We start from the raw sequence: 12,211 nt of genomic DNA, 5'->3' as shown, positions 1-12,211 counted from the left end.
AACGCACGGATAAAAGCTGCATAATATTGTGCAATAAAACATTTCAAAAATACAGCGCAAGAGTGAATATAAACGAATCACACAAGAGGTTGAGAGGCCCAGTAATTAGATTTTAAAATGAACACTGTTCATACACTACCTTATCCATTCATTCTAGGTTGGGCTGTTTTATGTTAAAGGTGCTATTATAAATATAAGATGTTGTTGTTGTGTGTTGTTGGGGCTGTTTGCTGACCGTCAGGCCAGACACAATCACTCCAATCGCACAAGGCCCTTTATTACTTCATCCTTTTATTCTCAAAATAGCCTGTTGTTAAAATGACTTGTAGAAAACACTCAACAGAAAATAAACCTAGAAATTCCTTTAGATTGGAAAAGATTTTGAAAGGAGAAAAAAACCGGAGCTAACATTTCCGGTTATTGCCCAGCTGTATTCCTGTCAGACGCTGAGTGTTTCCAGCATGTTCTGCTGTTATTTATGCATTTCCAGTTCTGGTTTCTCGCCAGCATTTGCATTACCCTTTCTTTTTAACTGCACAAATTGCTCGGCTAGCTATGAATATAATGACGTTGCGAAGTCTCACAGCTTTATTTGTTCCACTGATGTTTGGGGCTGCCATGTTGAGGTTTAAGCTCCAATTCTGGATCGCTCTACATATCCTACAGCTCCAATTCGATTTCTCAACATTTGTAATGAGAATGGCAGCCACAACACTCAACACATTACTGGTAGCAAAGGCTGCCTTCTTGAAAAAGAGAGTCTGCTGACAATTGCCAATGAATGACAGTGGAATCATTACATGGGAAGGGGGTCAACATTCCGAAATTATACTGATCAATGGTGGTCAGAAAAAAACAACGTAGATTCTGCAAGAAGCCAGTAACATTAAAGCTTTACGGAAATATGAATGCTCTCAGTGTGTCGGTTTTACTGTTTGATATATTTCTTTGTCAATACAAGGTTGTGTCAATATCTGCCTTTTCCTAAAGCCAAGCAGCCATGTACCGTCGCCCCACAATACTTCTCCCGCGTGAAGATTGGGCACCAAAATACTTTTGAAAAAAGGTCAAGCGCTCCCCCAATGGTTCAGCGAGTTTGCCCAGTGAGCTGGCGATGTATTCAGGCCAGGATGGTGCCAGGGTTGATTGTTGGTCTGGGCTCTGCAGGGCTGGTGATAGGGCACTACAAGTGGCCTCAGTTGGTGGGAATGAAGGAATACCACTCCCACCCCCAAATAGGCCAAAGCCCTTGCTCCTGATTGCTTTACAGAAAGGCCTACTCCAAGTGGGTGTGTGAGAACGTCAGGCGAGTACAGTATCAAGATTGTCTCCTTTCAATACCGGAAGAAATAGCTCAATACTCAAAATGGGACGAACAGGACTTGGGCTCGGTGCGGTAGGGTACCTATATGCACGGACTTACACCCCCGTCGCGTGTCTGCTTGCAAGGGCCAAGAAAAAAATGCAGCTTGCATTCTGAATATTTACAGCACAACGCAGTGAGTTCGGAGTGTTCACTAACTCCCGCTCTCAACATTTACAGCACAAGCAACATGATGTTGTTCATTTAACGTTATGAGGAAGATTTCCCTAATTAACATGATGTGTTTTCAAATTCAGATTTCGTCAAGCTGTGCCATCCATTCTGCTTCATGAAATCTGACAAGAGGCCTCACCCACAGCCTTGTGTGAATAAAACCTTGTGTTTTATTTGCTTTCTTCTCTCTACCCATTCACGAGGCTCCAATGGCTCTTAAACATCAAGAACAGCTTCTTTGCCAAATACAGAATTAGTTTAGCATTGAAATCAGTGGGAATGGGTTGGTTGAGGCCAAAATAAATGTCATTAGCAATTCCAGCTAAAGATCAGCATGCAGCCCATTAAGGAGGTACGATGTGGAATTCTAACCCAGCAGCACCAGATATGTAGAGAGGCCACAGACCAAACAGCTCAGAAAACAGTAGTGTGCCAGCATCAAACAGGATGTATTACTGTACTGTTACAATGAAGGAGAAACAATCCATATTTTAATAAGGGACAAGAAAAACACATGCAACATTTGTGTGCTTGAGGTGGGTGCAGAGAACAACACCGCAGTTGCCATTTTAACCGAGATGTCAGTCAGACATCGACAAACACACAAAAATCAGCTGTTGCCCCTAATACTCAAATGGGCACAATGGGGATGTGCTAGAGCAACACTCACTGGACTGTCTTGGATAGAGAACTGGTTGGCACACAGGAAGCAAAGAGTTGGAATAAATGGGTCTTTTTCCGAGTGGCAGGCAGTGACTAGTGGGGTACCGCAGGGATCGGTGCTAGGACCCCAGTTATTCACAATATATATTAATGATCTAGACGAGGGAACTAGATGTAATATCTCCAAGTTTGCTGATGACACAAAGCTGGGTGGGCATGTGTGCTGTGAGGAGGATGCAGAGAAACTCGAGTATGATTTGGACAGGTTGGGTGATTATACTGCATTTGCCATGCATCTGCCCAATGTGGATAAATGCGAGGTTATCCACTTTGGTGGCAAAAACAGGAAGACAGATTATTATCTGAACGGCAATAGATTGGGAAAAGGGGAAGTGCAACGAGACCTGGGTGTCCTTGTGCACCAGTCGCTGAAGGTAAGCATGCAGGTGCAGCAGGCGGTTAAGAAGGCAAATGGTATGTTGGCCTTCGTAGCGAGAGGGTTTGAGTGCAGGAACAAGGATGTCTTGCTGCAGTTGTACAGGGCCTTGGTGAGACCACACCTTGAGTATTGTGTACAGTTTTGGTCACCTTATCTGAGGAAGGATGTTCTTGCCATGGAGTGAGTGCAGCGAAGGTTCACCAGACTGATACCTGGGATGGCAGGAATGATGTATGAAGAGAGATTGGGTTGATTGGAGTTTAGAAGAATGAGAGGGGATCTCATTGAAACTTATAAAATTCTAACAGGACTAGACTGACTAGATGCAGGAAGGATGTTCCCGATGGTCGGGGAGTCCAGAACCAGGGGTCACAGTCTAAGGATAAGGGGTAAGCCATTTAGGACAAAGATGAGGAGGAATTTCTTCACCCAGAGAGTGGTGAACCTGTGGAATTCTCTACCACAGAAGGCAGTAGAGGCCAATTCATTAAATATATTCAAGAAGGAGTTGGATATATTTCTTGAGGCTAAAGGGATCAAGGGATATGGGGAGAAACCAGTTGACAGGGTACTGAATTTGGATGATCAGCCATGATCGCATTGAATGGCGGAGCAGGCTCGAGGGGCCGAATGGCCGACTCCTGCTCCTATCTTCTATGTTTCTATGGGCTGTGCTACGCCTCAGACGCGAGTCACCTGGATCACAACTTAAATCACATCAGCTCGCCCCAATTTTATCACTGAAAAATTAATGCACACGGGACGATATAAAAGATTTTAATGGCGGTGGAGGGTTCAGCACCCTGCAACTTTACAAAAGCAAAATACTGCGGATGCTGGAAATCTGAAATAAAAACAGAAAATGCTGCCTGACCTGCTGAGTATTTCCAGCATTTTCTGTTTTTATTCCTGAAACTTTCCACTTGTCAGCACTGCAACCGCGTGAGGATCGTTCTGGGGTCATGCTCTTTCCATTATTCCATGCTACCTCAGTTATTTCCCATATACAAAGGGCATCATTAGCTCAAATACATCTTCACACGTCGCATTCACCATTACGGCAGCATTCTGAAAAATTCACAATGGCAGCCCAGCTGAAGTGTAAGCACAGCGCTGCTGACATGGGATAAAGTGGATCTGTCTCCTGCCTCAACTGAAAACTGCATTTCCAACAGGAATTTCGGCAAATATAGAAGCACAAGGTTTGCTGTCAGCTCAGCTGTCCTCTCAGGATTCTGACCATTTATTCCTTCATGAAAAACTTCGATTATCTATTACACTTGCACGCTCTGTCAAGCACACGCATGTTAGCAGAACAAGTTGCTCCTGCAGCTGGTGCATGTCCACAGAGACCCAGAAAAACAATGGCCGTTTTAAACTCAAAATTAAACAAAAATGGGAAAATGTTTCTGAAAGTAGACTTTTGGTCAGGAGCTGGTGGATGTTATTTTGTACATTTTTATCGTTCTATATCTTTCCACTGTATCCAAGCTCAATACGGTGGGAGGACAATATTCCTCTAGGGTTAGCCAACAGGTGTGCCATGGTGACTCTCTCCCCGGTGGAGGCCTACAGAGATGGATGAATATTTCCCCACGAGGGGAACTGTAGGAACGGACTTAGCACAAAAATATCTGCTCCCAGGCTGTGTCGAATCAAAATGACAAAATGCAGCAATAAGGGTTATCCGAGAGACATTAACTATACTCGTATATTTGTATGAATGAATTTGAAACTGTTGAACAGTAATATCCCTTTAATTTAATGATGCATGTCAAACTGCTCCAAAGCTTCCATTTAACTTGTGCAGCTGAAAAAGTTCAATGGGAACAAAAAAAGGACTGAAGATAATGCAGCAATTGAAAAGTCCATGCAGTATGAGCTGACAGGAGTACACAAGCAGGCACCAAGTGAAGTATTGGACAAGCCACCGGATGTGTATCTGCTGCAACGTACATTGCTCAATGGACACGACTTCCCAATGCAGCAGGTTGAACCAGGGCACAGCGCTATCCACACAGATTGCTTTCTGTACTTAGGGAAGATTCAAAGCCCAACATAAAATGGGACCTTTTATGACCAACTTAATGCTGTGCTTGTAGATAGAAGGTTTTGGGCCTCATCTTTCTAAGTTACATCATTCAATCATTATACTACTAATTCACTTTAGAAATCACTATCAATACAGGTTACCTTGGAGGGGATTAACACTTGTTCAGCCGCTCACCACCCCCACACCCCCTGCTTTCCCTCTCGAAGCTTCCTCCCACTCCCCAATCTAAGCCAAGTGCCCGGAGAGCAGGTACCAAGCCACCGTCAATGCCACACTTAGGCAGACACCAAATACTGTGAAACAACTGTCCAATTGAGACAGTCCTTCGGAGTTTCCTTTCCTTCTGTGGGCAGCATGGCGTAGGTAGGGTGTGGGGGAGGGGGGCGGGCTGTCAACCTGCGCTTCCCCAACCCAATGACAATGGGCCTGAATTTGCGGTCGGAGGCTTCCCCGCGGGCCGATGTCTCCGACCTGAAAAAAAAAATCTACAAACTTACCTGATGGTCCTGGAGGTTCGGACACTTGCGATCCTGGGCCTCGATGTGTAGGCCTGCGTAGAGGCCCACGTATCCCAGGGGCGCACGCGGTTCGCAAGCTCCCCTGGGATCACATAGGCCGGCCCAACCAATTCATACTTATGGAGATTCCGTATGTAAAGAAGATTCTTGACAGATCACAAGTTCTGGGTTTTAGCACATGCCTGAACCCAGAGCTTGCGCGGTCCCTACGGGCGTGTACGCACCTCATACGCACCCGTAGGGGTAGCAAATTACCGCCCATTACTACCACGCCATCACATGAAAAGCCAGGCATTCAACTTGGGAAAATGTTCAAGATAGTTTAAGGTCCATGGAAAGGAGCAAACTGCAGTCGGAGTGATCAGATCCGACTGACACAATCGTTGCGAACGCAATGGCAGTGTGACTGTCATCACCGGTCACTGTGCTGCTAACATTCACACAGCTCCAGGTGGAACAAGTTCCTCAAGTTGGGTGCAATTTGTTGCTCATTCTTTGTACACTTGAGAATCAAGTTCTGTTTTTAAATCCTCCCCCACTGTGGTGCAAGCAACAGCAACTTACTGGAAATGCTAATCACTGACCATAAACCATCAGTATAATTAAGTACGTAAAGAGACATCAACTCTACACGGACACATCATCTGATCAAATATTTCTCCCAAGCTCCTTTCCTTTCAGGTATTTTTATGCAAATTGTGCTCACGCTGCACACAAACAAAACAGAGGAGGAGCCGACTAGATCACAATAGCCAAACAGCAAGATTTTTTTTCTGATAAAAGGAATCTGTTCTGGCTTGTAATCATATTTACTCAAATACTGAGGAGGGGATGACTCGCTGCTTCCTCGGGACAGGGGTAGGGAGGCAGGCAGCCCAGGCTGCTCGTGCACTCCCTGGGAGCGGTGGAGGGCTGGGTGCAGATCATCCTGGGATGGCTGAAGGGAGAGAGAGAGAGGGGAAAAGCAAAAAAATAACTAGAACCAACTGAAAAGCTGAAGGTGAAGGGTAGAGCCGTGCAAACAGCATGTTCCTGAAATTACAACGGGGGGGGGGGGGGGGGCTGCCACTTGACTGAAACGCCCGCACTGTGGAAGAAGTTTCTTAATGTAGTCTTGCTTTCTTATTACTCTCCAGGCTACCTTTCAAAAACACAGTGTATGCACACTGCTGTGTGGCAGGTGCCTAGTTCCTGAGACACAAAAGCAAGCTTCACAAATACATTTTTTGCTTAGCTCACATAGTGCCAAAACAAAGTGCGTGACAAAATTCTGCTTTGAAGAGAATTTGAAAACCATTTAACGCTTTTCGTCAAAACTGACATTTCAGAATGTAGGCTCAGAGGAAGCAGTGCAGTGGGAAGTATTCCAACTGGTTGGATGCAGATTCAATCCCTTATTTTGCCAAATTACTCATTTTACTCATGCTTCTAGGAGTAGGCATCTTTGCACTGAGGAATGGGGATCAGACATGGGAAGTCTCCACTGTGCTTTTCTTGGCAACTAACCACAATCAGCGGTGGCTCAAGAGGAGCAGTGCGTCCATCTGATCTTCTTGGAATTTGGAGGCGTGTGGCAGATTGGAAAGTGCATACCCTCAAGGGAGGGAGAACTTGGAAAGACTAATCGACAGAAATTCTCAAGTGTGGAAGAATGTTTCCAGAAATGTCCTGACATTTCAATATGTCGTGCCCAGCATCCCAGGGCACGACCAGTGACACCACCTGCGCAGACCACATTTTTCTGATGCATCTGAAAACCTGAACACACAAAAAGATGAGCACTTGAAACGCCATAGCATCAAGGCTACGGACCAAGTGCTGGAAAATGGGATTAAAACACACAGGGCTTGATGGCCGGCGCGGACACGATGGGCCGAAGGGCCCCTTTCTGTGCTGTATAACCCTATGACAGCGTGTCATCAGGCTATTCAACGATTGGGCCTCACAGCCAGCCAATCCTGTCACAAATGGACACTTAGCAGCAGTGAAGTGGTTAGTAATAAGGAGTAACTACAGGTGAGTACCCCGTGCGTACTCACCCGTGGAGACCCGAATTTCTGGGCCAATTTTTCCCTTCTTAGTACAGGGCGCTGGAGGCAACTGTAGTGCCGCAAACGACAGCCGGGCCAAGAACATCTAACTCAGTACCAGCCAGGAGTCAAACCTGGGGGCAAGGAGAGAGGGAGTGCGGACTGGAAGGAGGGTACAGAACATCGAGGGAGAGCTGGATGGGCAGAGGGGATAGGGGAGATGGATTGGGGCCTGGGTCTTGGGGACAATGGGAGGGAGAGAGGGAGTAAAAAACACCCCAATCAGTACATACCCCTACAGTGGCTGTGTGCGGCTTAATACCACACCAAACAGTACATCACCAGCAAACATAAGAAATAGGAGCAGGAGTCGGCCTTTTGGCCCCTCGAGCTTGCTCCACCATTCAATAAGATCATGGCTGATCTTCTACCTCATCTCCACTTTCCTACACTATCCCCATATCCCTTAATATTCAGAAATCTATCGATCTCTGTCTGAATATACTCAAATGACTGAGCCTCCACAGCCCTCTGGGGTAGAGAATTCCAAAGATTCACCACCCTCTGAGTGAAGGAATTTCTTCTCATCTCAGTCCTAAATGACCGACCCCTTATTCTGAGACTGTGACCCCTGGTTCTAGACTCCCCAGCCAGGGGAAACAACCTCCCTGCATCTACCCTGTCAAGCCCTCTGAGACTTTTACATGTTCCAATGAAATCACCTCTCATTCTTCTAAACTCTAGAGAATATAGGCCTATAGTCTACTCAATCCCTCCTCATTAGGACAATCCCCCTATCCCAGGAACCAGTCTGGTGAACCTTCGTTGCTCTCCCTCTATGGCAAGTATATCCTTCCTTAGGTAGGTAGCCTAAAACTGTACACAATACTCCAGGTGTGGTCTCACCAGGGCCCTATATAATTGCAGTAAGACTACTTTACTCTTATACGCCAATCCCTTTGTAATAAAGGCTAACATACCATTTACTTTCCTAATTGATTACTGTACCCTGCATGTTAATTTTCTGTGATTCGCGTAGAACATATCCGAGGCTTTACTGAAGGTACAGGTGATTTTTGTACATTAGTTAGATAGAAATGCACATCTAATGAGATTTAGGTTTACGCGGTCTAGAAATGCAGAATTACTGGATGAAATGGTGCGTTAATACTGCACCTGCTGCTCCATTACCCACACAGCTCTTAGACGTGCCTGCTGCATTTCACTGGATTGAATTTATATTGTATTTAGAACAGTTAAATCATAGTGAGAAACCTCAATCTTTGGGAGGTCAATACCGTCCATTTTGGAGGCATCATTAAAAAACACTTGCCCCGTTTCTGCTACAGGGAAATCAATGGGCCAGAATTTGCTGACAAAACAGCAGCGAGTTTGATGCACTCCCAGTTATTAATGCGCAAATCGCCCCGCAACTCATGGCAACAAAGACATACCCTGCTATTGGCCAATCGCCACAAACTGCTGGACAGTTTGCAGTGAGCCTCGCGAAAACGGCAGCTCGCCCTCAACCGCCAGAAATTGCTGGATTTGCACATTAAACTTGAATTAAACTTGCCACAGAAAGTTAGGGCTGGCACCTAACAGCGTACGTACCCCTTTTACTAAGGAGATAATTGTTAATGCAACCACTCTGGCCCAGAAAGGGAACAAGTGAAACTGTGGAGTCCCTTTCCTACAGCTAGTAAATTGTTCTTCCAGTTTATTTAAAATCTTACTTTTCCTTTCTGTTTCTTTTTTCTTTCTTACTCCAATCTTTCTTCCCGTCTCTATTTCTCTTTCTGTACTGATTTGACTTTAATTCACATGATTTCCTTCTTCACTGTTCCTCGGTTTCTTTCTCAAGCCTCAAATCTCATTGGTTAAGGTGATAGACTGTGGGCCCAGTCATTCACCAAGGTACCAGATGCCCAGTTGCAGGGTGAGGGGAAACAGGTCTAACTAACAGGGAAAACCACAAGATGCCTCACTCCAGCAAATTTTGGGCCAGTATTTTTGTGACACGTCACCCAGCACTCCTAATTATACAGTTACATCACCTTTGATCACCAGCAGTAGCACCTGCTACTGAAAACTGATGTTAAAAAAAGCACGCGATCTGCACATAACCTGCAGTTCACACATCCCATGCACACCCAAGACACAACACGATCAGCATCCCAGCTGCAGCAATGTCTAGCACTGTGTCCCAAAGCAATGGATTAACCAGTCTGAAGTGTGCAAGTGGTGAGCTGCAAAGGGAATCTTTAGGGAAGTGAATTCCCTGGCTTCAGTCCATCTATTTACACATTGCTTTCTTGGAGAGAATTCTCTCTGTTCAGAACATGGCCTTCCCAATCCCTCATGACTAGCGTCTCCTACAAGAGAAGACTTGACTTGACTTGTGTTGTGTTAATATGCAGGAGCATATTCAATTATAGTGTTCTGTTTTTGGGAACGAACATCCACTTAATTTTTTTTTTTTTTTAAGATCTGAACTAACTGATAGAGATTGATTGCTGTGATCAGTCAACAACTCCATTATCGTGTCATCCGACTACCAGGATGGCAGAAGGCGAACCGGACAGACCGTGGGCTTTATTCCTATTGTTTATGCACATCATCAGCAGGTTTAGGCAATCATTAAATAATCAATTATCTTTCAAGTACATCAACATTTGTACCAACTTGATGAATAATATTCTAATATCACAGTTTGCAAATTTCTTTTAGAGAATACAATGCAATACAATGCCGTAAAAGATCCCATGGCACTATTTCGAAGAGGAGCTTCTCCCCGGTGTCCTGGCTAATAATTATCCCTCAACCAACATCACTAACAGATTAACTGGTCATTATCACATTGCTGTTTGTGGGAGCTTGCTGTGCGCAAATTGGCTGCCGCGTTTCCTACAACAGTGACTACACTTCAAAATACTTCTCTGGCTGGGACGCAGTTTGGGACATCCTGAGGTCATGAATGGAGCCATATAAATCCAAGTCTTTCTTTTGATCTAATGGTGATCTCTGCCCGAGAGAATCTGCAATTTGATGAAGGGGTTCAGATGACACCACAAGACAGAAAAAGAACTTGGTTTTAAATCTCAGTTTTTCTTTAAATTTCAGGGGGTAGTTCATGGTTATACAGGCAGTAGTCCCCAGTATGCTCGCCGTCAATGAGGCATAATTAGGCTCATGAAATACTAAAGACTTCAATTTAATCACCGTACATTAAATCGGGAGATAATCTGCAGTTGATGATCAGGAGGTCAGTGTGGAAGTATGTATTACAGAATGCTAAACTAACCAGTTACACATTAACCTTTCAACTGATCACACAGTCTTCATTCAGCCTACCTGTTTTTTTCCATTTCATTGTGTGTTGACCTGTAAAAAAAATTAAACAAAGATTACAATCCGCTCAAGTTTTTAAAAAATGGCAATTTACAGCTAAATGTGATCCATCACACTTAAGTATGTTCGAAATAGGCTATTACCCAATCTACAGAGTTAAAGTTGCGTTGCGGAAGATCCCATTTCTCTTTGGTCAACTCATACCAACCCATTTGGATTGGGAAATGATCAACAAAATATAAAGCAGCCATACCTAATGGTTCTCCAACTCCATCTCCCGTTAATAATCCAATTTTTTAAAATTTGGATCCTTTGTTTTTATGTTTTAGTATTAAAATAATAAAACCATTCCTGGCATTTTAGCAGCTTTGTCATTGTAATAATACGAATGTTCTTTTCAGCTTTGCAAGCTGGCTAGCCCAGTGAGCCAGCTGTTCCCCAGGGCCTAATGGGTGGTCGCAAGGTAAAAGCAGGTCGTCCCTAATAAAATCCAAGAGCTTGAAACCTGCAGCTGAAAACTGATAGCCGTCACATCAGAATTAGATTCACCAAATAACATGCTAAACGATATTAACGGCACAATGTCTGCACTCCACGCATTCAAATCACACCACAAATCGCACTGTCCTGTGGAAATGGCAACTAGCTGCTTTGCTAGAGTGACAAGAAGTGATCTTGTGATTCACAAGCGACATTTAAACTCTGTGACTTGGTTGCTCAATCCGCAATGCTTGGGTTTTACTATCCAACACATTTCAATTCACGTGTTGACGAATTTGCCTGGGGAACACTGTCTTCTCAATGGGCTCGAGAGAAAATTGGTTTAAAATCAACTTTAAACAGCAGCGGAATGTTGCCGCATTCTGTCAAATGCTATTTTCCAGTTGCCAAACAGCCAGCTCTTTAAATGTTTGATGCTTTATACATCACCTCGTCAGCATGCACAACATGCTGCAGATAAACCTTGAACGCACATTCACTACACACCAGCAAGCTGTGCCAGTATGAAAACAGTCATTTCCAACAATCCTGTAATGTACAGAATACAGCCACAAAACCTGAAAGAATAATTCGCCATTTAAACTCTGGTTGGCATGTTGCGCTGGCCATCAAAATAAACCAATCCTCCAGCCTGGTGTTGCCCCCTCAGTGAACTAAACGCTGCACCTTCCGCACGAAGGTAGCAGTTTTAGTGAAACAGGTGGGTGCACATCCGTGCAAAAACTGGCAGTAAAACTCAAACGGCGACCGAGTGCATCAAAACCCTGAGGTGCGAGACCCCAACCAGGAGGCCAACTCACAGGGTCCGCAAAACGCACAGTATAACTACAACCAAAGGTGGAAGGAGTGTGTGGGGCTCGCAGCTGTTGAGGCAGTTGTTGTTTTTCCAAAAAGGGGAGGCAGATTTAATTTGTGAGGATGCAATTCCACACTTCAAATCCACTCTCAAAGGAAATGCCTCTTGTTGGCTCCCGTGTTCTGTGCCCCTGACGCCGGGCCTCCCTCTCGTGATTCCTCCACAAAGTTCCCAGTGGCAGCTCTGCTTGGGGAGGGGTTGGCGAGAACAAAATTGCTTCCCTACAAGGAGGAAAATAAAGGCAACTCTCAGGCATCCAGTGT

The 12,211-nt window shown here is 44.7% G+C and overlaps 1 protein-coding gene across 1 annotated transcript in view; it reads right to left on the bottom strand.

Annotated features, from left to right (window-relative positions):
• mxd1 (MAX dimerization protein 1) overlaps window positions 1-12,211 on the bottom strand; it is a 44,199-nt gene that overhangs the window by 28,676 nt on the left and 3,312 nt on the right. Inside the window, exon 3 of the mRNA XM_085971356.1 lies at window positions 10,595-10,624. Coding sequence (XP_085827482.1) covers window positions 10,595-10,624 — 30 coding nt within the window. The remainder of the gene's footprint in view (window positions 1-10,594; window positions 10,625-12,211) is intronic.

The sequence above is a fragment of the Somniosus microcephalus genome, chromosome 30 (genome assembly GCF_052327205.1).
Source record: "Somniosus microcephalus isolate GS21.2 chromosome 30, FLI_Smic_1.0, whole genome shotgun sequence".
In the NCBI taxonomy this organism is placed as follows: Eukaryota; Metazoa; Chordata; class Chondrichthyes; order Squaliformes; family Somniosidae; genus Somniosus; species Somniosus microcephalus.
Note: the sequence above shows the minus strand (reverse complement) of the source record. Positions and strands in the feature narration are given on the sequence as shown.